The sequence below is a fragment of the Notolepis coatsorum genome (genome assembly GCF_963971535.1).
Source record: "Notolepis coatsorum genome assembly, chromosome: 8".
NCBI classification, from domain to species: Eukaryota; Metazoa; Chordata; class Actinopteri; order Aulopiformes; family Paralepididae; genus Notolepis; species Notolepis coatsorum.
In genome coordinates, this window is record NC_140172.1 from 53,146,724 (window position 1) to 53,174,275 (window position 27,552).

The following is a 27,552-nucleotide window of genomic DNA, read 5'->3' on the forward strand; positions in this document are numbered from 1 at the left end:
TTTTTCTGGGAAACAATTATTTCAAAGTTCTCAAGTTCTTCCTTTTCACTTTGAAGCTGTACAGCCAAATAATTTAAGCTCTCCTTCTCTTTACTTATGTCATCGAGGACCATTTTGTTGTTGTCTGATGTCTTTTGTACCTCAATCTTTATCACATCCAGTCTTTCTTTTTCCTTTTTTATTTCTTGTTTTTCTTGGTCTAGTGTGTCAATTTGTTTCTGCGTGTCAGATTCCTTCAATTCCAAATCCAGTTTTTCTTTGTTCATTATCTTGTTGAATCTATCAAGGTCATTTCTCTCTGCCTCCATCTCGTTCCTGAGCTTGTCAAGTCGTTCTTTTTCCAACACAGAATTCTGGATCCATTCATTCTCAAGTTCTTGTGTCTTTGATGCTATATCAGACTTCAATATTGATAGATCTTCCTTCTCTCTGTGTGTAAGTTCAAGATGAGCATCCAACTTCTCTTTCTTTGTATTGAGATCATCACACTCGTGTTCCAATGCTGATCTTAGTCTTTGCATGTCTTCATTTTTTTGTTGTAATTGCTCCATTTGTCTTATAATGTCATCATCAATTGTTTTCCTCTCCCGGTCCATGAAAGTCTTCCTTTGTTCAAGGTGATCTTTCTCTCTAGTTAAGCTTTCCATGGAAGCGTCAATCTCGTCTTTCTTCTGCATTACATCCTTCCTGAAACATTCCAGTTCTTGTGTTTGTCTTTTGATGTCATCATCCATGAGTTCTTGGTCTTTCTTTTTCTGGGAAACAATAATGTCAAAGTTCTCAAGTTCTTCCTTTTCACTTTGAAGCTGTACGGCCAAATAATTTAGGCTCTCTTTCTCTTTACTTATGTCATCGAGGACCATTTCGTTGTTGCCTGATGTATTTTGTAGCTCAATCTTTATCACATCCAGTCTTTCTTTTTCCTTTTCTATTTCTTGTTTTTCTTGGTCTAGTGTGTCAATTTGTTTCTGGGTGTCAGATAACAATTCCAAATCCAGTTTTTCTTTGTTCATTATCTTGTTGAATCTTTCAATGTCATTTCTCTCTGCCTCCATCTCGTTCCTGAGCTTTTCAAGTCGTTCTTTTTCCAACACAGAATTCTGGATCCATTCATTCTCAAGTTCTTGTGTCTTTGATGCTATATCAGACTTCAATCTTGATAGATCTTCCTTCTCTCTGTGTGTAAGTTCAAGATGAGCATCCAACTTCTCTTTATTTGTATTGAGTTCATCACACTCGTGTTCCAATGCTGATCTTAGTCTTAGCATGTCTTCATTTTTTAGTTGTAATTGCTCCATTTGTCTTATAATGTCATCATCAATTGTTTTCCTCTCAAGGTCCATGAAAGTCTTCCTTTGTTCAAGGTGATCTTTCTCTCTAGTTAAGCTTTCCATGGAAGCGTCAATCTTATCTTTATTTTGCATTACATCCTCCCTGAAACATTCCAGTTCTTGTGTTTGTCTTTTGATGTCATCATCCATGAGTTCTTGGTCTTTCTTTGTCTGGGAAACAATCTTTTCAAAGTTCTCAAGTTCTTCCTTTTCACTTTGAACATGTACAGCCAAATAATTTAAGCTCTCCTTCTCTTTACTTATGTCATCGAGGACCATTTCGTTGTTGTCTGATATCTTTTGTAGCTCAACCTTTATCACGTCCAGTCTTTCTTTTTCCTTTTCTATTTCTTGTTTTTCTTGGTCTAGTGTGTCAATTTGTTTCTGGGTGTCAGATTCCTTCAATTCCAAATCCAGTTTTTCTTTGTTCATTATCTTGTTGAATCTTTCAATGTCGTTCCTCTCTGCCTCCATCTCGTTCCTGAGCTTTTCATGTTGTTCTTTTTCCTTTTCTAATTCTTGTTTTTCTTGGTCTAGTGTGTCAATTTGTTTCTGGGTGTCAGATTCCTTCAATTCCAAATCCAGTTTTTCTTTGTTCATTATCTTGTTGAATCTTTCAAGGTCATCTCTCTCTGCCTCGATCTCGTTCCAGAGCTTTTCAAGTCGTTCTTTTTCCAACACAGAATTCTGGATCCATTCATTCTCAAGTTCTTGTGTCTTTGATGCTATATCAGACTTCAATCTTGATAGATCTTCCTTCTCTCTGTGTGTAAGTTCAAGATGAGCATCCAACTTCTCTTTCTTTGTATTGAGTTCATCACACTCGTGTTCCAATGCTGATCTTAGTCTTTGCATGTCTTCATTTTTTAGTTGTAATTGCTTCATTTGTCTTATAATGTCATCATCAATTGTTTTCCTCTCCCGGTCCATGAAGGTCTTCCTTTGTTCAAGGTGATCTTTCTCTCTAGTTAAGCTTTCCATGGAAGCGTCAATCTCATCTTTCTTTTGCATTACATCCTTCCTGAAACATTCCAGTTCTTGTGTTTGTCTTTTGATGTCATCATCCATGAGTTCTTGGTCTTTCTTTTCCTGGGAAACAATAATGTCAAAGTTCTCAAGTTCTTCCTTTTCACTTTGAAGCTGTACGGCCAAATAATTTAAGCTCTCTTTCTCTTTACTTATGTCATCGAGGACCATTTCGTTGTTGCCTGATGTATTTTGTAGCTCAATCTTTATCACATCCAGTCTTTCTTTTTCCTTTTCTATTTCTTGTTTCTCTTGGTCTAGTGTGTCAATTTGTTTCTGGGTGTCAGATACCTTCAATTCCAAATCCAGTTTTTCTTTGTTCATTATCTTGTTGAATCTTTCAAGGTAATTTCTCTCTGCCTCCATCTCGTTCTCGAGCTTTTCAAGTCGTTCTTTTTCCAACACAAAATTCTGGATCCATTCATTCTCAAGTTCTTGTGTCTTTGATGCTATATCAGACTTCAATCTTGATAGATCTTCCTCCTCTCTGTGTGTAAGTTCAAGATGAGCATCCAACTTCTCTTTCTTTGTATTGAGTTCATCACACTCGTGTTCCAATGCTGATCTTAGTCTTTGCATGTCTTCATTTTGTAGTTGTAATTGCTCCATTTGTCTTATAATGTCATCATCAATTGTTTTCCTCTCCCGGTCCATGAAAGTCTTCCTTTGTTCAAGGTGATCTTTCTCTCTAGTTAAGCTTTCCATGGAAGCGTCAATCTCATCTTTCTTTTGCATTACATCCTTCCTGACACATTCCAGATCATCCTTTTCTTTCATTACCAGAATGTGGCTGTTTTGCAGTTCTTGTGTTTGTCTTTTGATGTCATCATCAATGAGTTCTTGTTCATTCTTCTTCTGGGCAACAATCTTTTCTAAATCCTCATGTTCTCGCTTTTCATTTTGAACCTGGACAGCCAAATCCTTTAAGCTCTCCATCTCTTTAATTATGTCCTCAAGTACAATATCATTGTTGTCTGATGTCTTTTGTAGCTCAATCTTGATCATGTCCAGCCTTTCTTTTTCCTTTTCTAATTCTTGTTTTTCTTGGTCTAGTGTGTCAAATTGTTTCTGGGTGTCAGATTCCTTCAATTCCAAATCCAGTTTTTCTTTGTTCATTATCTTGTTGAATCTATCAAGGTCATTTCTCTCTGCCTCCATCTCGTTCCTGAGATTTTCAAGTCGTTCTTTTTCCAACACAGAATTCTGGATCCATTCATTCTCAAGTTCTTGTGTCTTTGATGCTATATCAGACTTCAATCTTGATAGATCTTCCTCCTCTCTGTGTGTAAGTTCAAGATGAGCATCCAACTTCTCTTTCTTTGTATTGAGTTCATCACACTCGTGTTCCAATGCTGATCTTAGTCTTTGCATGTCTTCATTTTGTAGTTGTAATTGCTCCATTTGTCTTATAATGTCATCATCAATTGTTTTCCTCTCCCGGTCCATGAAAGTCTTCCTTTGTTCAAGGTGATCTTTCTCTCTAGTTAAGCTTTCCATGGAAGCGTCAATCTCATCTTTCTTTTGCATTACATCCTTCCTGAAACATTCCAGTTCTTGTGTTTGTCTTTTGATGTCATCATCCATGAGTTCTTGGTCTTTCTTTTTCTGGGAAACAATAATGTCAAAGTTCTCAAGTTCTTCCTTTTCACTTTGAAGCTGTACGGCCAAATCATTTAAGCTCTCTTTCTCTTTACTTATGTCATCGAGGACCATTTCGTTGTTGCCTGATGTATTTTGTAGCTCAATCTTTATCACATCCAGTCTTTCTTTTTCCTTTTCTATTTCTTGTTTCTCTTGGTCTAGTGTGTCAATTTGTTTCTGGGTGTCAGATACCTTCAATTCCAAATCCAGTTTTTCTTTGTTCATTATCTTGTTGAATCTTTCAAGGTAATTTCTCTCTGCCTCCATCTCGTTCCTGAGCTTTTCAAGTCGTTCTTTTTCCAACACAGAATTCTGGATCCATTCATTCTCAAGTTCTTGTGTCTTTGATGCTATATCAGACTTCAATCTTGATAGATCTTCCTCCTCTCTGTGTGTAAGTTCAAGATGAGCATCCAACTTCTCTTTCTTTGTATTGAGTTCATCACACTCGTGTTCCAATGCTGATCTTAGTCTTTGCATGTCTTCATTTTGTAGTTGTAATTGCTCCATTTGTCTTATAATGTCATCATCAATTGTTTTCCTCTCCCGGTCCATGAAAGTCTTCCTTTGTTCAAGGTGATCTTTCTCTCTAGTTAAGCTTTCCATGGAAGCGTCAATCTCATCTTTCTTTTGCATTACATCCTTCCTGACACATTCCAGATCATCCTTTTCTTTCATTACCAGAATGTGGCTGTTTTGCAGTTCTTGTGTTTGTCTTTTGATGTCATCATCAATGAGTTCTTGTTCGTTCTTCTTCTGGGCAACAATCTTTTCTAAATCCTCATGTTCTCCCTTTTCATTTTGAACCTGGACAGCCAAATCCTTTAAGCTCTCCATCTCTTTAATTATGTCCCCAAGTACAATATCATTGTTGTCTGATGTCTTTTGTAGCTCAATCTTGATCATGTCCAGCCTTTCTTTTTCCTTTTCTAATTCTTGTTTTTCTTGGTCTAGTGTGTCAATTTGTTTCTGCGTGTCAGATTCCTTCAATTCCAAATCCAGTTTTTCTTTGTTCATTATCTTGTTGAATCTATCAAGGTCATTTCTCTCTGCCTCCATCTCGTTCCTGAGCTTGTCAAGTCGTTCTTTTTCCAACACAGAATTCTGGATCCATTCATTCTCAAGTTCTTGTGTCTTTGATGCTATATCAGACTTCAATCTTGATAGATCTTCCTTCTCTCTGTGTGTAAGTTCAAGATGAGCATCCAACTTCTCTTTCTTTGTATTGAGATCATCACACTCGTGTTCCAATGCTGATCTTAGTCTTTGCATGTCTTCATTTTGTAGTTGTAATTGCTCCATTTGTCTTATAATGTCATCATCAATTGTTTTCCTCTCCCGGTCCATGAAAGTCTTCCTTTGTTCAAGGTGATCTTTCTCTCTAGTTAAGCTTTCCATGGAAGCGTCAATCTCATCTTTCTTTTGCATTACATCCTTCCTGACACATTCCAGATCATCCTTTTCTTTCATTACCAGAATGTGGCTGTTTTGCAGTTCTTGTGTTTGTCTTTTGATGTCATCATCAATGAGTTCTTGTTCGTTCTTCTTCTGGGCAACAATCTTTTCTAAATCCTCATGTTCTCCCTTTTCATTTTGAACCTGGACAGCCAAATCCTTTAAGCTCTCCATCTCTTTAATTATGTCCCCAAGTACAATATCATTGTTGTCTGATGTCTTTTGTAGCTCAATCTTGATCATGTCCAGCCTTTCTTTTTCCTTTTCTAATTCTTGTTTTTCTTGGTCTAGTGTGTTAAATTGTTTCTGGGTGTCAGATTCCTTCAATTCCAAATCCAGTTTTTCTTTGTTCATTATCTTGTTGAATCTATCAAGGTCATTTCTCTCTGCCTCCATCTCGTTCCTGAGCTTTTCAAGTCGTTCTTTTTCCAACACAGAATTCTGGATCCATTCATTCTCAAGTTCTTGTGTCTTTGATGCTATATCAGACTTCAATCTTGATAGATCTTCCTTCTCTCTGTGTGTAAGTTCAAGATGAGCATCCAACTTCTCTTTCTTTGTATTGAGTTCATCACACTCGTGTTCCAATGCTGATCTTAGTCTTTGCATGTCTTCATTTTTTAGTTGTAATTGCTTCATTTGTCTTATAATGTCATCATCAATTGTTTTCCTCTCCCGGTCCATGAAGGTATTCCTTTGTTCAAGGTGATCTTTCTCTCTAGTTAAGCTTTCCATGGAAGCGTCAATCTCATCTTTCTTTTGCATTACATCCTTCCTGAAACATTCCAGTTCTTGTGTTTGTCTTTTGATGTCATCATCCATGAGTTCTTGGTCTTTCTTTTTCTGGGAAACAATAATGTCAAAGTTCTCAAGTTCTTCCTTTTCACTTTGAAGCTGTACGGCCAAATAATTTAAGCTCTCCTTCTCTTTACTTATGTCATCGAGGACCATTTCGTTGTTGTCTGATATCTTTTGTAGCTCAACCTTTATCACGTCCAGTCTTTCTTTTTCCTTTTCTATTTCTTGTTTTTCTTGGTCTAGTGTGTCAATTTGTTTCTGGGTGTCAGATACCTTCAATTCCAAATCCAGTTTTTCTTTGTTCATTATCTTGTTGAATCTTTCAAGGTAATTTCTCTCTGCCTCCATCTCGTTCCTGAGCTTTTCAAGTCGTTCTTTTTCCAACACAGAATTCTGGATCCATTCATTCTCAAGTTCTTGTGTCTTTGATGCTATATCAGACTTCAATCTTGATAGATCTTCCTCCTCTCTGTGTGTAAGTTCAAGATGAGCATCCAACTTCTCTTTCTTTGTATTGAGTTCATCACACTCGTGTTCCAATGCTGATCTTAGTCTTTGCATGTCTTCATTTTGTAGTTGTAATTGCTCCATTTGTCTTATAATGTCATCATCAATTGTTTTCCTCTCCCGGTCCATGAAAGTCTTCCTTTGTTCAAGGTGATCTTTCTCTCTAGTTAAGCTTTCCATGGAAGCGTCAATCTCATCTTTCTTTTGCATTACATCCTTCCTGACACATTCCAGATCATCCTTTTCTTTCATTACCAGAATGTGGCTGTTTTGCAGTTCTTGTGTTTGTCTTTTGATGTCATCATCAATGAGTTCTTGTTCGTTCTTCTTCTGGGCAACAATCTTTTCTAAATCCTCATGTTCTCCCTTTTCATTTTGAACCTGGACAGCCAAATCCTTTAAGCTCTCCATCTCTTTAATTATGTCCCCAAGTACAATATCATTGTTGTCTGATGTCTTTTGTAGCTCAATCTTGATCATGTCCAGCCTTTCTTTTTCCTTTTCTAATTCTTGTTTTTCTTGGTCTAGTGTGTCAATTTGTTTCTGCGTGTCAGATTCCTTCAATTCCAAATCCAGTTTTTCTTTGTTCATTATCTTGTTGAATCTATCAAGGTCATTTCTCTCTGCCTCCATCTCGTTCCTGAGCTTGTCAAGTCGTTCTTTTTCCAACACAGAATTCTGGATCCATTCATTCTCAAGTTCTTGTGTCTTTGATGCTATATCAGACTTCAATCTTGATAGATCTTCCTTCTCTCTGTGTGTAAGTTCAAGATGAGCATCCAACTTCTCTTTCTTTGTATTGAGATCATCACACTCGTGTTCCAATGCTGATCTTAGTCTTTGCATGTCTTCATTTTGTAGTTGTAATTGCTCCATTTGTCTTATAATGTCATCATCAATTGTTTTCCTCTCCCGGTCCATGAAAGTCTTCCTTTGTTCAAGGTGATCTTTCTCTCTAGTTAAGCTTTCCATGGAAGCGTCAATCTCATCTTTCTTTTGCATTACATCCTTCCTGACACATTCCAGATCATCCTTTTCTTTCATTACCAGAATGTGGCTGTTTTGCAGTTCTTGTGTTTGTCTTTTGATGTCATCATCAATGAGTTCTTGTTCGTTCTTCTTCTGGGCAACAATCTTTTCTAAATCCTCATGTTCTCCCTTTTCATTTTGAACCTGGACAGCCAAATCCTTTAAGCTCTCCATCTCTTTAATTATGTCCCCAAGTACAATATCATTGTTGTCTGATGTCTTTTGTAGCTCAATCTTGATCATGTCCAGCCTTTCTTTTTCCTTTTCTAATTCTTGTTTTTCTTGGTCTAGTGTGTTAAATTGTTTCTGGGTGTCAGATTCCTTCAATTCCAAATCCAGTTTTTCTTTGTTCATTATCTTGTTGAATCTATCAAGGTCATTTCTCTCTGCCTCCATCTCGTTCCTGAGCTTTTCAAGTCGTTCTTTTTCCAACACAGAATTCTGGATCCATTCATTCTCAAGTTCTTGTGTCTTTGATGCTATATCAGACTTCAATCTTGATAGATCTTCCTTCTCTCTGTGTGTAAGTTCAAGATGAGCATCCAACTTCTCTTTCTTTGTATTGAGTTCATCACACTCGTGTTCCAATGCTGATCTTAGTCTTTGCATGTCTTCATTTTTTAGTTGTAATTGCTTCATTTGTCTTATAATGTCATCATCAATTGTTTTCCTCTCCCGGTCCATGAAGGTATTCCTTTGTTCAAGGTGATCTTTCTCTCTAGTTAAGCTTTCCATGGAAGCGTCAATCTCATCTTTCTTTTGCATTACATCCTTCCTGAAACATTCCAGTTCTTGTGTTTGTCTTTTGATGTCATCATCCATGAGTTCTTGGTCTTTCTTTTTCTGGGAAACAATAATGTCAAAGTTCTCAAGTTCTTCCTTTTCACTTTGAAGCTGTACGGCCAAATAATTTAAGCTCTCCTTCTCTTTACTTATGTCATCGAGGACCATTTCGTTGTTGTCTGATATCTTTTGTAGCTCAACCTTTATCACGTCCAGTCTTTCTTTTTCCTTTTCTATTTCTTGTTTTTCTTGGTCTAGTGTGTCAATTTGTTTCTGGGTGTCAGATTCCTTCAATTCCAAATCCAGTTTTTCTTTGTTCATTATCTTGTTGAATCTTTCAAGGTCGTTCCTCTCTGCCTCCATCTCGTTCCTGAGCTTTTCATGTCGTTCTTTTTCCTTTTCTAATTCTTGTTTTTCTTGGTCTAGTGTGTCAAATTGTTTCTGGGTGTCAGATTCCTTCAATTCCAAATCCAGTTTTTCTTTGTTCATTATCTTGTTGAATCTTTCAAGGTCATTTCTCTCTGCCTCGATCTCGTTCCAGAGCTTTTCAAGTCGTTCTTTTTCCAACACAGAATTCTGGATCCATTCATTCTCAAGTTCTTGTGTCTTTGATGCTATATCAGACTTCAATCTTGATAGATCTTCCTCCTCTCTGTGTGTAAGTTCAAGATGAGCATCCAACTTCTCTTTCTTTGTATTGAGTTCATCACACTCGTGTTCCAATGCTGATCTTAGTCTTTGCATGTCTTCATTTTGTAGTTGTAATTGCTCCATTTGTCTTATAATGTCATCATCAATTGTTTTCCTCTCCCGGTCCATGAAAGTCTTCCTTTGTTCAAGGTGATCTTTCTCTCTAGTTAAGCTTTCCATGGAAGCGTCAATCTCATCTTTCTTTTGCATTACATCCTTCCTGACACATTCCAGATCATCCTTTTCTTTCATTACCAGAATGTGGCTGTTTTGCAGTTCTTGTGTTTGTCTTTTGATGTCATCATCAATGAGTTCTTGTTCGTTCTTCTTCTGGGCAACAATCTTTTCTAAATCCTCATGTTCTCCCTTTTCATTTTGAACCTGGACAGCCAAATCCTTTAAGCTCTCCATCTCTTTAATTATGTCCTCAAGTACAATATCATTGTTGTCTGATGTCTTTTGTAGCTCAATCTTGATCATGTCCAGCCTTTCTTTTTCCTTTTCTAATTCTTGTTTTTCTTGGTCTAGTGTGTCAAATTGTTTCTGGGTGTCAGATTCCTTCAATTCCAAATCCAGTTTTTCTTTGTTCATTATCTTGTTGAATCTATCAAGGTCATTTCTCTCTGCCTCCATCTCGTTCCTGAGCTTTTCAAGTCGTTCTTTTTCCAACACAGAATTCTGGATCCATTCATTCTCAAGTTCTTGTGTCTTTGATGCTATATCAGACTTCAATCTTGATAGATCTTCCTTCTCTCTGTGTGTAAGTTCAAGATGAGCATCCAACTTCTCTTTCTTTGTATTGAGTTCATCACACTCGTGTTCCAATGCTGATCTTAGTCTTTGCATGTCTTCATTTTTTAGTTGTAATTGCTTCATTTGTCTTATAATGTCATCATCAATTGTTTTCCTCTCCCGGTCCATGAAGGTATTCCTTTGTTCAAGGTGATCTTTCTCTCTAGTTAAGCTTTCCATGGAAGCGTCGATCTCATCTTTCTTTTGCATTACATCCTTCCTGAAACATTCCAGTTCTTGTGTTTGTCTTTTGATGTCATCATCCATGAGTTCTTGGTCTTTCTTTTTCTGGGAAACAATAATGTCAAAGTTCTCAAGTTCTTCCTTTTCACTTTGAAGCTGTACGGCCAAATAATTTAAGCTCTCCTTCTCTTTACTTATGTCATCGAGGACCATTTCGTTGTTGTCTGATATCTTTTGTAGCTCAACCTTTATCACGTCCAGTCTTTCTTTTTCCTTTTCTATTTCTTGTTTTTCTTGGTCTAGTGTGTCAATTTGTTTCTGGGTGTCAGATTCCTTCAATTCCAAATCCAGTTTTTCTTTGTTCATTATCTTGTTGAATCTTTCAAGGTCGTTCCTCTCTGCCTCCATCTCGTTCCTGAGCTTTTCATGTCGTTCTTTTTCCTTTTCTAATTCTTGTTTTTCTTGGTCTAGTGTGTCAAATTGTTTCTGGGTGTCAGATTCCTTCAATTCCAAATCCAGTTTTTCTTTGTTCATTATCTTGTTGAATCTTTCAAGGTCATTTCTCTCTGCCTCGATCTCGTTCCAGAGCTTTTCAAGTCGTTCTTTTTCCAACACAGAATTCTGGATCCATTCATTCTCAAGTTCTTGTGTCTTTGATGCTATATCAGACTTCAATCTTGATAGATCTTCCTCCTCTCTGTGTGTAAGTTCAAGATGAGCATCCAACTTCTCTTTCTTTGTATTGAGTTCATCACACTCGTGTTCCAATGCTGATCTTAGTCTTTGCATGTCTTCATTTTGTAGTTGTAATTGCTCCATTTGTCTTATAATGTCATCATCAATTGTTTTCCTCTCCCGGTCCATGAAAGTCTTCCTTTGTTCAAGGTGATCTTTCTCTCTAGTTAAGCTTTCCATGGAAGCGTCAATCTCATCTTTCTTTTGCATTACATCCTTCCTGACACATTCCAGATCATCCTTTTCTTTCATTACCAGAATGTGGCTGTTTTGCAGTTCTTGTGTTTGTCTTTTGATGTCATCATCAATGAGTTCTTGTTCGTTCTTCTTCTGGGCAACAATCTTTTCTAAATCCTCATGTTCTCCCTTTTCATTTTGAACCTGGACAGCCAAATCCTTTAAGCTCTCCATCTCTTTAATTATGTCCTCAAGTACAATATCATTGTTGTCTGATGTCTTTTGTAGCTCAATCTTGATCATGTCCAGCCTTTCTTTTTCCTTTTCTAATTCTTGTTTTTCTTGGTCTAGTGTGTCAAATTGTTTCTGGGTGTCAGATTCCTCCAATTCCAAATCCAGTTTTTCTTTGTTCATTATCTTGTTGAATCTATCAAGGTCATTTCTCTCTGCCTCCATCTCGTTCCTGAGCTTTTCAAGTCGTTCTTTTTCCAACACAGAATTCTGGATCCATTCATTCTCAAGTTCTTGTGTCTTTGATGCTATATCAGACTTCAATCTTGATAGATCTTCCTCCTCTCTGTGTGTAAGTTCAAGATGAGCATCCAACTTCTCTTTCTTTGTATTGAGTTCATCACACTCGTGTTCCAATGCTGATCTTAGTCTTTGCATGTCTTCATTTTGTAGTTGTAATTGCTCCATTTGTCTTATAATGTCATCATCAATTGTTTTCCTCTCCCGGTCCATGAAAGTCTTCCTTTGTTCAAGGTGATCTTTCTCTCTAGTTAAGCTTTCCATGGAAGCGTCAATCTCATCTTTCTTTTGCATTACATCCTTCCTGACACATTCCAGATCATCCTTTTCTTTCATTACCAGAATGTGGCTGTTTTGCAGTTCTTGTGTTTGTCTTTTGATGTCATCATCAATGAGTTCTTGTTCATTCTTCTTCTGGGCAACAATCTTTTCTAAATCCTCATGTTCTCGCTTTTCATTTTGAACCTGGACAGCCAAATCCTTTATGCTCTCCATCTCTTTAATTATGTCCTCAAGTACAATATCATTGTTGTCTGATGTCTTTTGTAGCTCAATCTTGATCATGTCCAGCCTTTCTTTTTCCTTTTCTAATTCTTGTTTTTCTTGGTCTAGTGTGTCAAATTGTTTCTGGGTGTCAGATTCCTTCAATTCCAAATCCAGTTTTTCTTTGTTCATTATCTTGTTGAATCTATCAAGGTCATTTCTCTCTGCCTCCATCTCGTTCCTGAGCTTTTCAAGTCGTTCTTTTTCCAACACAGAATTCTGGATCCATTCATTCTCAAGTTCTTGTGTCTTTGATGCTATATCAGACTTCAATCTTGATAGATCTTCCTCCTCTCTGTGTGTAAGTTCAAGATGAGCATCCAACTTCTCTTTCTTTGTATTGAGTTCGTCACACTCGTGTTCCAATGCTGATCTTAGTCTTTGCATGTCTTCATTTTGTAGTTGTAATTGCTCCATTTGTCTTATAATGTCATCATCAATTGTTTTCCTCTCCCGGTCCATGAAAGTCTTCCTTTGTTCAAGGTGATCTTTCTCTCTAGTTAAGCTTTCCATGGAAGCGTCAATCTCATCTTTCTTTTGCATTACATCCTTCCTGACACATTCCAGATCATCCTTTTCTTTCATTACCAGAATGTGGCTGTTTTGCAGTTCTTGTGTTTGTCTTTTGATGTCATCATCAATGAGTTCTTGTTCGTTCTTCTTCTGGGCAACAATCTTTTCTAAATCCTCATGTTCTCCCTTTTCATTTTGAACCTGGACAGCCAAATCCTTTAAGCTCTCCATCTCTTTAATTATGTCCTCAAGTACAATATCATTGTTGTCTGATGTCTTTTGTAGCTCAATCTTGATCATGTCCAGCCTTTCTTTTTCCTTTTCTAATTCTTGTTTTTCTTGGTCTAGTGTGTCAAATTGTTTCTGGGTGTCAGATTCCTTCAATTCCAAATCCAGTTTTTCTTTGTTCATTATCTTGTTGAATCTATCAAGGTCATTTCTCTCTGCCTCCATCTCGTTCCTGAGCTTTTCAAGTCGTTCTTTTTCCAACACAGAATTCTGGATCCATTCATTCTCAAGTTCTTGTGTCTTTGATGCTATATCAGACTTCAATCTTGATAGATCTTCCTTCTCTCTGTGTGTAAGTTCAAGATGAGCATCCAACTTCTCTTTCTTTGTATTGAGTTCATCACACTCGTGTTCCAATGCTGATCTTACTCTTCGCATGTCTTCATTTTGTAGTTGTAATTGCTCCATTTGTCTTATAATGTCATCATCAATTGTTTTCCTCTCCCGGTCCATGAAAGTCTTCCTTTGTTCAAGGTGATCTTTCTCTCTAGTTAAGCTTTCCATGGAAGCGTCAATCTCATCTTTCTTTTGCATTACATCCTTCCTGAAACATTCCAGTTGTTGTGTTTGTCTTTTGATGTCATCATCCATGAGTTCTTGGTCTTTCTTTTTCTGGGAAACAATTATTTCAAAGTTCTCAAGTTCTTCCTTTTCACTTTGAAGCTGTACAGCCAAATAATTTAAGCTCTCCTTCTCTTTACTTATGTCATCGAGGACCATTTTGTTGTTGTCTGATGTCTTTTGTAGCTCAATCTTTATCACATCCAGTCTTTCTTTTTCCTTTTCTATTTCTTGTTTTTCTTGGTCTAGCGTGTCAATTTGTTTCTGGGTGTCAGATTCCTTCAATTCCAAATCCAGTTTTTCTTTGTTCATTATCTTGTTGAATCTTTCAAGGTAATTTCTCTCTGCCTCCATCTCGTTCATGAGCTCTTCAAGTCGTTCTTTTTCCAACACAGAATTCTGGATCCATTCATTCTCAAGTTCTTGTGTCTTTGATGCTATATCAGACTTCAATCTTGATAGATCTTCCTTCTCTCTGTGTGTAAGTTCAACATGAGCATCCAACTTCTCTTTATTTGTATTGAGTTCATCACACTCATGTTCCAATGCTGATCTTAGTCTTTGCATGTCTTCATTTTGTAGTTGTAATTGCTCCATTTGTCTTATAATGTCATCATCAATTGTTTTCCTCTCCCGGTCCATGAAAGTCTTCCTTTGTTCAAGGTGATCTTTCTCTCTAGTTAAGCTTTCCATGGAAGCGTCAATCTCATCTTTCTTTTGCATTACATCCTTCCTGAAACATTCCAGTTGTTGTGTTTGTCTTTTGATGTCATCATCCATGAGTTCTTGGTCTTTCTTTTTCTGGGAAACAATTATTTCAAAGTTCTCAAGTTCTTCCTTTTCACTTTGAAGCTGTACAGCCAAATAATTTAAGCTCTCCTTCTCTTTACTTATGTCATCGAGGACCATTTTGTTGTTGTCTGATGTCTTTTGTAGCTCAATCTTTATCACATCCAGTCTTTCTTTTTCCTTTTCTATTTCTTGTTTTTCTTGGTCTAGCGTGTCAATTTGTTTCTGGGTGGCAGATTCCTTCAATTCCAAATCCAGTTTTTCTTTGTTCATTATCTTGTTGAATCTTTCAAGGTAATTTCTCTCTGCCTCCATCTCGTTCATGAGCTTTTCAAGTCGTTCTTTTTCCAACACAGAATTCTGGATCCATTCATTCTCAAGTTCTTGTGTCTTTGATGCTATATCAGACTTCAATCTTGATAGATCCTCCTTCTCTCTGTGTGTAAGTTCAACATGAGCATCCAACTTCTCTTTATTTGTATTGAGTTCATCACACTCATGTTCCAATGCTGATCTTAGTCTTTGCATGTCTTCATTTTGTAGTTGTAATTGCTCCATTTGTCTTATAATGTCATCATCAATTGTTTTCCTCTCCCGGTCCATGAAAGTCTTCCTTTGTTCAAGGTGATCTTTCTCTCTAGTTAAGCTTTCCATGGAAGCGTCAATCTCATCTTTCTTCTGCATTACATCCTTCCTGACACATTCCAGATCATCCTTTTCTTTCATTACCAGAATGTGGCTGTTTTGCAGTTCTTGTGTTTGTCTTTTGATGTCATCATCTATGAGTTCTTGTTCGTTCTTCTTCTGGGCAACAATCTTTTCTAAATCCTCATGTTCTTCCTTTTCATATTGAACCTGGACAGCCAAATCCTTTAAGCACTCCATCTCTTTAATTATGTCCTCAAGTACAATATCATTGTTGTCTGATGTCTTTTGTAGCTCAATCTTGATCTTGTCCAGCCTTTCTTTTTCCTTTTGTAATTCTTGTTTTTCTTGGTCTAGTGTGTCAAATAGTTTCTGGGTGTCAGATCCCTTCAATTCCAAATCCAGTTTTTCTTTGTTCATTATCTTGTTGAATCTTTCAAGGTCATTTCTCTCTGCCTCCATCTTGTTCCTGAGCTTTTCAAGTCGTTCTTTTTCCAACACAGAATTCTGGATCCATTCACTCTCAAGTTCTTGTGTCTTTGATGCTATATCAGACTTCAATCTTGATAGATCTTCCTTCTCTCTGTGTGTAAGTTCAACATGAGCATCCAATTTCTCTTTATTTGTATTGAGTTCATCACACTCATGTTCCAATGCTGATCTTACTCCTTGCATGTCTTCATTTTGTAGTTGTAATTGCTCCATTTGTCTGATAATGTCATCATCAATTGTTTTCCTCTCCCGGTCCATGAAAGTTTTCCTTTGTTCAAGGTGATCTTTCTCTCTAGTTAAGCTTTCCATGGAAGCGTCAATCTCATCTTTCTTTTGCATTACATCCTTCCTGAAACATTCCAGTTCTTGTTTTTGTCTTTTGATGTCATCGTCCATGAGTTCTTGGTCTTTCTTTTTCTGGGAAACAATTATTTCAAAGTTCTCAAGTTCTTCCTTTTCATTTTGAAGCTGTACAGCCAAATAATTTAAGCTCTCCTTCTCTTTACTTATGTGAACGAGGACCATTTTGTTGTTGTCTGATATCTTTTGTAGCTCAATCTTTGTCACATCCAGTCTTTCTTTTTCCTTTTTTATTTCTTGTTTTTCTTGGTGTAGTGTGTCAATTTGTTTCTGGGTGTCAGATTCCTTCAATTCCAAATCCAGTTTTTCTTTGTTCATTATCTTGTTGAATCTATCAAGGTAATTTCTCTCTGCCTCCATCTCGTTCCTGAGCTTTTCAAGTCGTTCTTTTTCCAACACAGAATTCTGGATCCATTCATTCTCAAGTTCTTGTGTCTTTGATGCTATATCAGACTTCAAACTTGATAGATCTCCCTTCTCTCTCTGTGTAAGTTTAAGATGAGCATCCAACTTCTCTTTCTTTGTATTGAGTTCATCACACTCGTGTTCCAATGCTGATCTTAATCTTTGCATGTATTCATTTTTTTGTTGTAATTGCTCCATTTGTCTTATAATGTCATCATCAATTGTTTTCCTCTCCCGGTCCATGAAAGTCTTCCTTTGTTCAAGGTGATCTTTCTCTCTAGTTAAGCTTTCCATGGAAGCGTCAATCTCATCTTTCTTCTGCATTACATCCTTCCTGACACATTCCAGATCATCCTTTTCTTTCATTACCAGAATGTGGCTGTTTTGCAGTTCTTGTGTTTGTCTTTTGATGTCATCATCTATGAGTTCTTGTTCGTTCTTCTTCTGGGCAACAATCTTTTCTAAATCCTCATGTTCTTCCTTTTCATTTTGAACCTGGACAGCCAAATCCTTTAAGCTCTCCATCTCTTTAATTATGTCCTCAAATACAATATCATTGTTGTCTGATGTCTTTTGTAGCTCAATCTTGATCTTGTCCAGCCTTTCTTTTTCCTTTTGTAATTCTTGTTTTTCTTGGTCTAGTGTGTCAAATAGTTTCTGGGTGTCAGCTCCCTTCAATTCCAAATCCAGTTTTTCTTTGTTCACTATCTTGTTGAATCTTTCAAGGTCATTTCTCTCTGCCTCCATCTCGTTCCTGAGCTTTTCAAGTCGTTCTTTTTCCAACACAGAATTCTGGATCCATTCACTCTCAAGTTCTTGTGTCTTTGATGCTATATCAGACTTCAATCTTGATAGATCTTCCTTCTCTCTGTGTGTAAGTTCAACATGAGCATCCAACTTCTCTTTATTTGTATTGAGTTCATCACACTCATGTTCCAATGCTGATCTTACTCCTTGCATGTCTTCATTTTGTAGTTGTAATTGCTCCATTTGTCTTATAATGTCATCATCAATTGTTTTCCTCTCCCGGTCCATGAAAGTCTTCCTTTGTTCAAGGTGATCTTTCTCTCTAGTTAAGCTTTCCATGGAAGCGTCAATTCCATCTTTCTTTTGCATTACATCCCTCCTGAAACATTCCAGTTCTTGTTTTTGTCTTTTGATGTCATCATCCATGAGTTCTTGGTCTTTCTTTTTCTGGGAAACAATTATTTCAAAGTTCTCAAGTTCTTCCTTTTCACTTTGAAGCTGTACAGCCAAATAATTTAAGCTCTCCTTCTCTTTACTTATGTCATCGAGGACCATTTTGTTGTTGTCTGATATCTTTTGTAGCTCAATATTTGTCACATCCAGTCTTTCTTTTTCCTTTTTTATTTCCTGTTTTTCTTGGTCTAGTGTGTCAATTTGTTTCTGGGTGTCAGATTCCTTCAATTCCAAATCCAGTTTTTCTTTGTTCATTATCTTGTTGAATCTATCAAGGTAATTTCTCTCTGCCTCCATCTCATTCCTGAGCTTTTCAAGTCGTTCTTTTTCCAACACAGAATTCTGGATCCATTCATTCTCAAGTTCTTGTGTCTTTGATGCTATATCAGACTTCAATCTTGATAGATCTTCCTCCTCTCTGTGTGTAAGTTCAAGATGAGCATCCAACTTCTCTTTCTTTGTATTGAGTTCATCACACTCGTGTTCCAATGCTGATCTTAATCTTTGCATGTCTTCATTTTTTTGTTGTAATTGCTCCATTTGTCTTATAATGTCATCATCAATTGTTTTCCTCTCCTGGTCCATGAACGTCTTCCTTTGTTCAAGGTGATCTTTCTCTCTAGTTAAGCTTTCCATGGAAGCGTCAATCTCATCTTTCTTTTGCATTACATCCTTCCTGACACATTCCAGATCATCCTTTTCTTTCATTACCAGAATGTGGCTGTTTTGCAGTTCTTGTGTTTGTCTTTTGATGTCATCATCAATGAGTTCTTGTTCGTTCTTCTTCTGGGCAACAATCTTTTCTAAATCCTCATGTTCTCCCTTTTCATTTTGAACCTGGACAGCCAAATCCTTTAAGCTCTCCATCTCTTTAATTATGTCCTCAAGTACAATATCATTGTTGTCTGATGTCTTTTGTAGCTCAATCTTGATCACTTCCACTCTTTCTTTTTCCTTTTCTAATTCTTGTTTTTCTTGGTCTAGTGTGTCAAATTGTTTCTGGGTGTCAGATTCCTTCAATTCCAAATCCAGTTTTTCTTTGTTCATTATCTTGTTGAATCTTTCAAGGTCATTTCTCTGTGCCTCCATCTCGTTCCTGAGCTTTTCAAGTCGTTCTTTTTCCAACACAGAATTCTGGATCCATTCATTCTCAAGTTCTTGTGTCTTTGATGCTATATCAGACTTCAATCTTGATAGATCTTCCTTCTCTCTGTGTGTAAGTTCAAGATGAGCATCCAACTTCTCTTTCTTTGTATTGAGTTCATCACACTCGTGTTCCAATGCTGATCTTAGTCTTTGTATGTCTTCATTTTTTTGTTGTAATTGCTCCATTTGTCTTATAATGTCATCATCAATTGTTTTCCTCTCCCAGTCCATGAAAGGCTTCCTTTGTTCAAGGTGATCTTTCTCTCTAGTTAAGCTTTCCATGGAAGCGTCAATCTCATCTTTCTTCTGCATTACATCCTTCCTGACACATTCCAGATCATCCTTTTCTTTCATTACCAGAATGTGGCTGTTTTGCAGTTCTTGTGTTTGTCTTTTGATGTCATCATCCATGAGTTCTTGGTCTTTCTTTTTATGGAAAACAATCTTTTCAAAGTTCTCAAGTTCTTCCTTTTCACTTTGAACCTGTACAGCCAAATCCTTTAAGCTCTCCATCTCTTTAATTATGTCCTCAAGTACAATATCATTGTTGTCTGATGTCTTTTGTAGCTCAATCTTGATCATGTCCATTCTTTCTTTTTCCCTTTCTAATTCTTGTTTTTCTTGGTCTAGTATGTCAATTTGTTCCTGGGTGTCGGATTCCTTCAACTCCAAATTAAGTTTTTCTTTGTTCATTATCTTGTTGAATCTTTCAATGTCATTTTTCTCTGCTTCAATCTCGTTCCTGAGCTTTTCAAGTCGTTCTTTTTCCAACACAAGATTCTGGATCCATTCATTCTCAAGTTCTTTTGTCTTTGATGCTATATCAGACTTCAATCTTGATAGATCTTCCTTCTCTCTGTGTGTAAGTTCAAGATGAGCATCCAACTTCTCTTTCTTTGTATTGAGTTCATCACACTCGTGTTCCAATGCTGATCTTAGTCTTTGCATGTCTTCATTTTTTTGTTGTAATTGCTCCATTTGTCTTATAATGTCATCATCAATTGTTTTCCTCTCCCGGCCCATGAATGTCTTCCTTTGTTCAAGGTGATCTTTCTCTCTAGTTAAGCTTTCCATGGAAGCATCAATCTCATCTTTCTTCTGCATTACATCCTTCCTGACACATTCCAGATCATCCTTTTGTTTCATTACCAGAATGTGGCTGTTTTGCAGTTCTTGTGTTTGTCTTTTGATGTCATCATCCATGCGTTCTTGGTCTTTCTTTTTCTGGAAAACAATCTTTTCAAAGTTCTCAAGTTCTTCCTTTTCACTTTGAACCTGTACAGCCCAATCATTTAAGCTCTCCTTCTCTTTACTTATGTCCTCAAGGACAATATCATTGTTGTCTGATGTCCTTTGTAGCTCAATCTTGATCATGTCCATTCTTTCTTTTTCCTTTTCTAATTCTTGTTTTTCTTGGTCTAGTGTGTCAATTTTTTCCTGGGTGTCGGATTCCTTCAACTCCAAATTCAGTTTTTCTTTGTTCATTATCTTTTTGAATCTTTCAAGGTCATTTTTCTCTGCTTCAATCTCGTTCCTGAGCTTTTCAAGTCGTTCTTTTTCCAACACAAGATTCTGGATCCATTCATTCTCAAGTTCTTGTGTCCTTGATGCTATATCAGACTTCATTCTTGATAGATCTTCCTTCTCTCTGTGTGTACGTTCAAGATGAGCACCCAACTTCTCTTTCTTTGTATTGAGTTCATCACACTCATTTTCCAATTCTGATCTTAGTCTTTGCATGTCTTCATTCTTGAGTTGTATTTGTTCCATTGTCCTCCCAAGCTGTTCATTTTTCAAAACAAGATGTTGTTTTTCTTTCATTACAACATTGCGGCTGTTTTGCAGTTCTTCTATTTGTCTTTTGATTTCATCATCTATGAGTTCTTTTTCTTTCTTGTTTTGGTCAAAAGACTTCCTTTCACTCTCAAGTTCCTCTTTTTCCTTTTGAACTTGGACAGCCAACATTCTTATGCTCTCTTGTTTTTTACATATCTCATCAAGGACATTGTCAATGTCTGATTTCTTTTTTAGCTCAATCTCTATGATTTCCTGCCTTTCTCTTTCTTTTTCCAAATCTTTTTTCTCCTGTTCTATTACGCCAAGTTGTTTCTGGGTGTTAGACTTCATGAACTCTAAATCGAGTTTCTCTTCATTTGTCGTCCTGTTCATTCTATCAAGCTCTTCTTTTTCTCGTTCCAAGTCCTTCTTGATCTTTTCAAATTCTTGTTTCTTCCCCATGAGCTTTTGCTTCCATTCATTCTTCATGTCTTCTGTCATTGTCACTGTGTCAGATTTCATTCTCTTTAGATTGTCCCTCTCTCTTTGTATGAGGTTAAGATTTGAATCCAGCTGTTCTCTCTGGTTTGTCAATTCATCACGCTGGTGTTTCAACTTGAAACTCAGTCTTTGGATGTCCTCCCTTTTCTCCTCCAAGTCATCCATTTTCTTTCTGACGTCTTCACGTGTCTCCCCTAGGTCTGTGACTTTGATGGCTTCCTTTTCTCCAATCTCCTCTCTGGTCAGACCAGCCAAATCTTTTTCCACTCTGTCCTTTTCCTCAAGTATTGTTTTCCTCTCCATCTCTATATCACTCTTCCTCTGCCTAAGATGCTTAACCTCTTTGCGCATAACATCCATGGAAGCGTCAATCTCATTCTTCTTCTGCACTATGTCATTCTTTAAACATTCTAGATGTAGTTTTTCTCTCATTGCAATACTGATGCTATTCTGCAGATCTCCTGCTCGTATTTTCATGTCGTCATCTAAGAGGGCCTGTTCTTTTTTCTCCCGGGCAATGACACTCTCGAGTTCTTCCCTTTCCTTTTGAACTCGGATGGACAATTCCCTCAGTTTCTCCTTCTCTCTTCTTATCTCACTGAGGACATTATCGTTGTTGTCCGACTCCTTTTGTAGTTCTGACTCGATCAAGTCCAGCCTCTCCTTTTCCCTTTTGATTTGTTGCTCATCTCGTTCTAGGTCTTTTACGGCCTTCACTGTTGTCATTACATCATCTTTTCTCATTCGCAGCTCAGACAAACTCCTTTCCATTTGATCCCTTCTGTCAATTATTGCTTCTTTGTTGCTCTCTATTTCAGCCCTAACTTGTTGAAGATTGATCAGGCTACAATGAGATTCTCTCATTGTAGCCTCTGTGGCAACTTCAATTTCATCTTTCCTCTTCATGACATCCTTCATTATACGCACCAGCTCTGCTATCACATCTTCTTCTTTGCCGATTTGCCTTTGTTTCCTCTCAAGTGTTTCCATTTTTACTTCCTCCCTCCCACTGTTCACATCTTCCACATTTCTACCAGCTTCCTCCCTCAGTCTCTGTCGTTCTGCGTTTAGTCTAGTTGCCTGACACTGCAGGGTCTCCTTTTCTTTGTCCATTTTTTCCTCTTTCAGTTTCAACTGAGCCCAGTTGTTTTCTATTCTTTCCTTTTCCTCATCCATAGCTTTACTCTCTTTGTTTACATTTGCCTTCAATTCTTCCAGATACACTTTCTCTTTCTTCATGTCCTCTAAGATGGATACCATATTCTCTCTTTGAAGATATATCTCCATTTTCATGTGTTCCACTCCAGCTCGTTCCAGGGTTAGGGTGCTTTGGCCTTTACTTAGGTCTTGTTTCTCCTTTTCAAACTGTTCCTTAATTTCTTCTAATTGTTTCTCCTTCATCTTGTTTTCTTCCATACTAGCTTTGATCTCTTCCCATTGCTTTTGAATGTGGTTGGCCACATCCATAAGGCTCTTCACTTTATTTGCCTCTTCCATTCCCTGTTCATACATCTTTTGTCTCTCCGTCTTAGGCTTCATGATGTCCAACTCATCTCTCTCTCTCGTGGTCTTTTCTGGACTTTGGTCTAGCTCTCTTCTTCTCTTTCGTGTCTCTCTTTTAAGTGCACCCACTTCCATTTCTTTCTTAGCCCACATGGTTTTGGCTTCTTGCTGTTTTTTATTGGCTCTCCCCATTGTCTGTTCATTGTCTTTCCTTGCCACTTTCAGTTCAGCCATTACCACTTCCTTCTCTTGTATCTCTTTTTTAGCCCTTTCCGACGTGTCGTCAAGGTCTTGTTTTTGCCTTTTGATATTGTCCAACATATGGTTGATCTTATCCCTTTCTGCTGCAGCTTGTTTCTTTTTCTTTTCAAAATCCACCTTTGTTATCTCTAACTCCGATTGCATTATCCCCATCCTATCTCTCTCCGTCTTGATCTCAGCTCTCAGTGTCTTGATCTCCTTCTGTTGATTTTGTAGATCAGCCTTCATTTCATCTAGCTTTTCCATTTCCTTCTTTATAATTTCCAATGCAACTTGGAGTGCTCGTCTCTCATTTTGAAAGTTACTTGTGTCATCTTTGAGTCTTTCGATCTCTATGTTTCTCAGCTCCAGTTTGTCCATTGCCGTTTTTAATTCCTTATTGGTCACATCCTGTTCATCTGTGAGTTTGGAGATTTGGTTTTCCATGTCTTCCTTCTCTCTGACTATTTCCACATGTTTGACTTTCAGCTCACTCATATCCCTATTCATTTCATCCCTATCATCCATCGTTGCTTTGTTTTTGTCCACATCTGTCTTCTGCCGTTCCAAATATTCTGACTCCCTGTTAATATTCTCCATCACAGTTTCCATGTCATGCCTATGCTGCTCTATCTCAGCTCTCAGATGTTCCAGCTCAGCTCTTTCTTTGGTTAGCATGTCAAAACCTTCAATGAAGTCTGCTTTATCTTTCTCAGCATTGTCACTCATCACTTCCATTTGTGTCCTTGGACTTTCTGTTTGCGTTTCTTGAGAGTGAGTGAGGCCTGCCTTGTCCTCTGTATTTTTATTTTTTCTCTTGAAGGCTGCCATTTCACATTCCATCTCTTCCCTTTGTCGCTGAAGTTTTATCTTCATAACGTCCAGCTCGTCCCTTGCTCTCATTGTCTTCTCCAGCCTCTGGTCCAGCTCTCTTTTTCTTTTCTGCGTCTCTCTTTTGAGTGCACCCTTTTCCCTTTCTATCTCAGAACACATGCTTTTAATTTCGTCCTTTTTTCTCACTGCCTTCCTAATGGTCTGTTCATTTTCTTTACTCTTTACCTCCAACTCAGACTTCAACAATTCCATCTCCTTCATCTCTCTCTTGGCCATTTGAATCTTGTTGTCAAGCTCTTGCTTCTCTCTCTCGATGTCATCCTTCATGTGGTTCAACTTGTTTATTTCTGAATTAGCTTGTTGTCTTGTCAATTGTGCATCCTTTTTGTCCGCCTCGACCCGCTGTTTCACAATCTGAATCTCTTCTCTCTCTGCCTTAACGTCTGCCCTCAGTGTTTCAATGTCCTCTCGTTGCCTTTGCAGATCGGCCTGAACTTCACATAGATTTTCCAGTTCTGTCTTTGTCTTTGCCGCCTCCATTTCAACCTCTTGTTTTTGCTTCTCTTGGTCACATATCGCCTCGCCCAGCTTTCCAATTGTTTCATGTTTCTGATCCAAGTCGGCTATCGATATCCTTATGTCCTCCTTGATTTTTTCTCTTTTCTTTTTTCTTTTTCTTTTCTTTTTGGGGGATTCATTTTCCGTTTCTTCTTTTTCTGTGGCCATTTTCTTCTCAGTCGGTTTAGGCTCGGTATCCCTTCCTGTTCTAGCCTTTGCACCTGTTTCCATTCTCCATCTGTCAGCACAAACCTTCAATTGTACAAGCTGTTCTTTTTCTCTCTTTATGCTTTCTATGACAGATTCCATGTCCTTCTTTTGCTGCGCAATTTCAGTTTTACACTTTTCAAATGCAGCTCTTATGTTTTGTTTTTCCACCTCAATCTTGTAACTCATGTCTTCCATTTGTCTCTGCATGTTTATTTTTATAACGTCCAGCTCATTCCTCTCTCTCCAGGTTTCCTCCAGCCTTTGCTCCAGCTCTCTCTTCTGTTCAGATGCCTCGCTTTTCCTTTGTTTAACGTTGCTCATTTCACTTTGCTTCGTTTCCACCATCACCATCTTCAGCACTTCTCTGATTTGGTCCACCTCCAGCACCAACCTCTGGATCTCTCTATTTGTCTTGTATTCATCATCCCTGCTCGTGTTAATCTCTTCCGTTTGGTTTTGAAGTCCTAGTTTTGTTTGTTGCACAGTGTGTCGCGTTCTAGCAACTACTTCAAGAAGTTTTCTTATCTCATAATTAGCTGATTCCATTTGCTCATCGTCTACAAGAGTCTTGTCTGACTCCTCTCTCCTTTGTCCTGTCTGTTTTAGCCAAGTATCAGCCTCCTGTCTCTGGCTCTGTAGGTCATCCATTTCCATAATTACTGTTTGGATCTCGTGGTTTTTCAGCTCCAAGGTGTCCATAGCACTCCTTATTCGCTCCTTGATTATCTCCTCTTCCTCCTTGAGTTTGGAAATCTGACTTTCCATTTTTTCCATTTCATACTTCTCCGTTTCAGACTCCTCTCTCCTTTGTCCTGTCCTCTCCATGGTGTTTTCAATCTCAGAACTCATGTCTTCCATTGGCTTTGTGGTCTCAAATGTCTCTGTGTATCTCTCCAGTTCATTTGTTAGTTTCAAATCTCCCATTTTCTGCTTTATCTGTTTTAGCCAAATTTCAGCCTCCTGTCTCTGGCTCTGTAGGTAATCTGTTTCCGTAATTACTGTTTGGATCTCGTGATTTTTCATCTCAAAAGTGTCCATAGCACTCTTCATTCGCTCCTTGAGTATCTCCTCTTCCTCCTTGAGTTTAGAAATCTGACTCTCCATTTTTGTCATCTCTCTCAGGCTTATCTCCCTTTCCATCTGGTCATCATTCTTTAATCTTTCTTCCAAAATGTCTGTCCTCAATTGAGCCAGATATTCTTTCTCTATCTTTATGTTCTCCATAACAGATTTCAGTTCCTCTCTCTGCAGCTCGATCTCAGTTTTCACAGCTTGTCTTGAAGCGGTGTCCTTTGTTATTTCATCGTCTGCTTCAACTTTGTCCCTTAGAGTTTCAGAGGTTTTGTGATATTGATCATCTGTCTCATCCTGTGATTGCTGAGCCATTAGTTTACCCACTGACCTTGTCTCTTCCTTCATCGTTTCAACTGCTTTCCATCTGCTGAGCTCAGCTTTCATGACAATCAGCTTATCCTGTCAAAATGGGAAAATAGGCTTGTATTACAATCAAGTCCAACAGTGGGAAATTGAAATTAGGGATGCAGCAATCAGACTTTTTCAGTCCCGATACCGATACTGATACCTGGGCTTTAAGTATCGGCTGATACAGAGTATCGATCGGATCCATTACTTTTAATGAACAGTATAGACTTGGACTGTCGGTATCTGTATCGGTGCATCCCTAATTGAAATTAAAATATATTATATAACCTACAGTAGCTGGTTGTGAAGGGAATAACAGAAGGTGCTTACTATTAATTTTTAAGGAATTATACAAATAAATCATCATCACCATCATCATTGTCATTGTTATTATTATTATTAAAGGGGCACTTCTCTGAAAAACAATGCTGATTTTCTTTTGCACATAATCTCACACATCCCAAGGCTCTGAACTGTTTTGCACACATTAATATAGTTTGACAGTTATTGAGAGTTAATGAGTTTGAATATCTCCTCCTGTCATCAGGGGACACGGAATCCTTCTGTTGTGTTAATTACAGCTCAATTAATTAATTCATTCATTCAATCTATATTTCAACTCGAACATTTATTTCCAATGATGTCGAGCATACAGACAATAATAAACACAATAATTAAGCAATGGCTCACGACAGGTCATAGTATATGGTTATTATATCACAGCTAAGGGGCGTAGTTTGGCTGACAGCCCCTTAGCTATGATATAATAACCATATGCCATGGCCTGAAGTGAGCTATTGCTTTCATAAAACGGTTACCAAGTAGGCTATGGCAATATGAAAGTATGACACACTTCAATTTAAATGTTTATGATATTATTAGTAAATAATAATGTTCAAAATAAAATAGACCCTCCTGGCTGTCTGCACTGCAAGGCGGCTGCTATGCAACATACACACAACAACTAGCTGGCATTCTTTTTTTCATAGTCGTGCAGATATGCTGACTGCTTACCAAGGCCGAATGCTGTTTTAACGTACGACCTAGGACAATTATTATACCGTTTTATATTAAAAAAAAATGCAGGCGAGAATGTTTCCAAAGAACAGTCAGTTCATCCAAATATTCTGAAATTTGGTCCAACGTTTTTGGAGATTGTGCGGCTGCGACAGGACTGGGAATCCCCATTCAATGTGAGGTTAACTATTGTAACCGATCGTCTTGCTATATTCCTTTATCTGTAATTTATTAGGCTCCCCAGTTAGTAGCTAGATTAATACATTTAGTGGAAGTGTCAATAATCAAAGAATCTGGATAAAATCATAGCTTTATCTGTCTGATTCAGATGCCGCTAACAGACATTTTGAACCTCTCTTGGTCCATATGGACATAATTATGTGTGTGCCATGATGTGAGGGATTCCCCAATCTGTATGCTACAGCCCCAGTCTCCTCCATAGACCAATCATAGCTGTGGATTATGCTCAATACACCACGGCTATGAACCAAGTAGATTGCTTGATTTGAGCTAACCGTTTAAAAATATATACAATACAGTTTAAACAATACAATAAGTGCAATCATAATCAATTTAAACTGACCAAATTATACTAAAGTATTGAGTTTTAGAGTTTGTTGTATGATGTTCCATGTGTCAGGAGCACAGAGGCTTAAAAACTCATTTCCCAAATTCAGTAAAAACTAGGTGCTTTAAGTGTAAGCCAATCATTGGAACGTGTACTATAGGGTCCTGATGTACACTCCAATTATGGCTTTACAGTATATAGAAACAGATGCCAATGCAGCTCTCACCTCTCTGCTAGGGGGGACAATCCAACCATACTATACAGAACACAATGGTGAGTACCATAACTATCACCAGTGATTAA

General features: G+C 37.7%; 1 protein-coding gene across 1 annotated transcript in view; it reads right to left on the reverse strand.

The window, feature by feature from the left end:
* LOC311233451 (uncharacterized protein) overlaps nucleotides 1–27,552 on the reverse strand; it is a gene marked incomplete at its 3' end in the record, with an annotated part of 84,491 nt that overhangs the window by 35,990 nt on the left and 20,949 nt on the right. Inside the window, exon 5 of the mRNA XM_084320418.1 lies at nucleotides 2,346–25,715. Within this exon, the coding sequence (XP_084176544.1) occupies nucleotides 2,346–25,715 (23,370 nt within the window). The remainder of the gene's footprint in view (nucleotides 1–2,345; nucleotides 25,716–27,552) is intronic.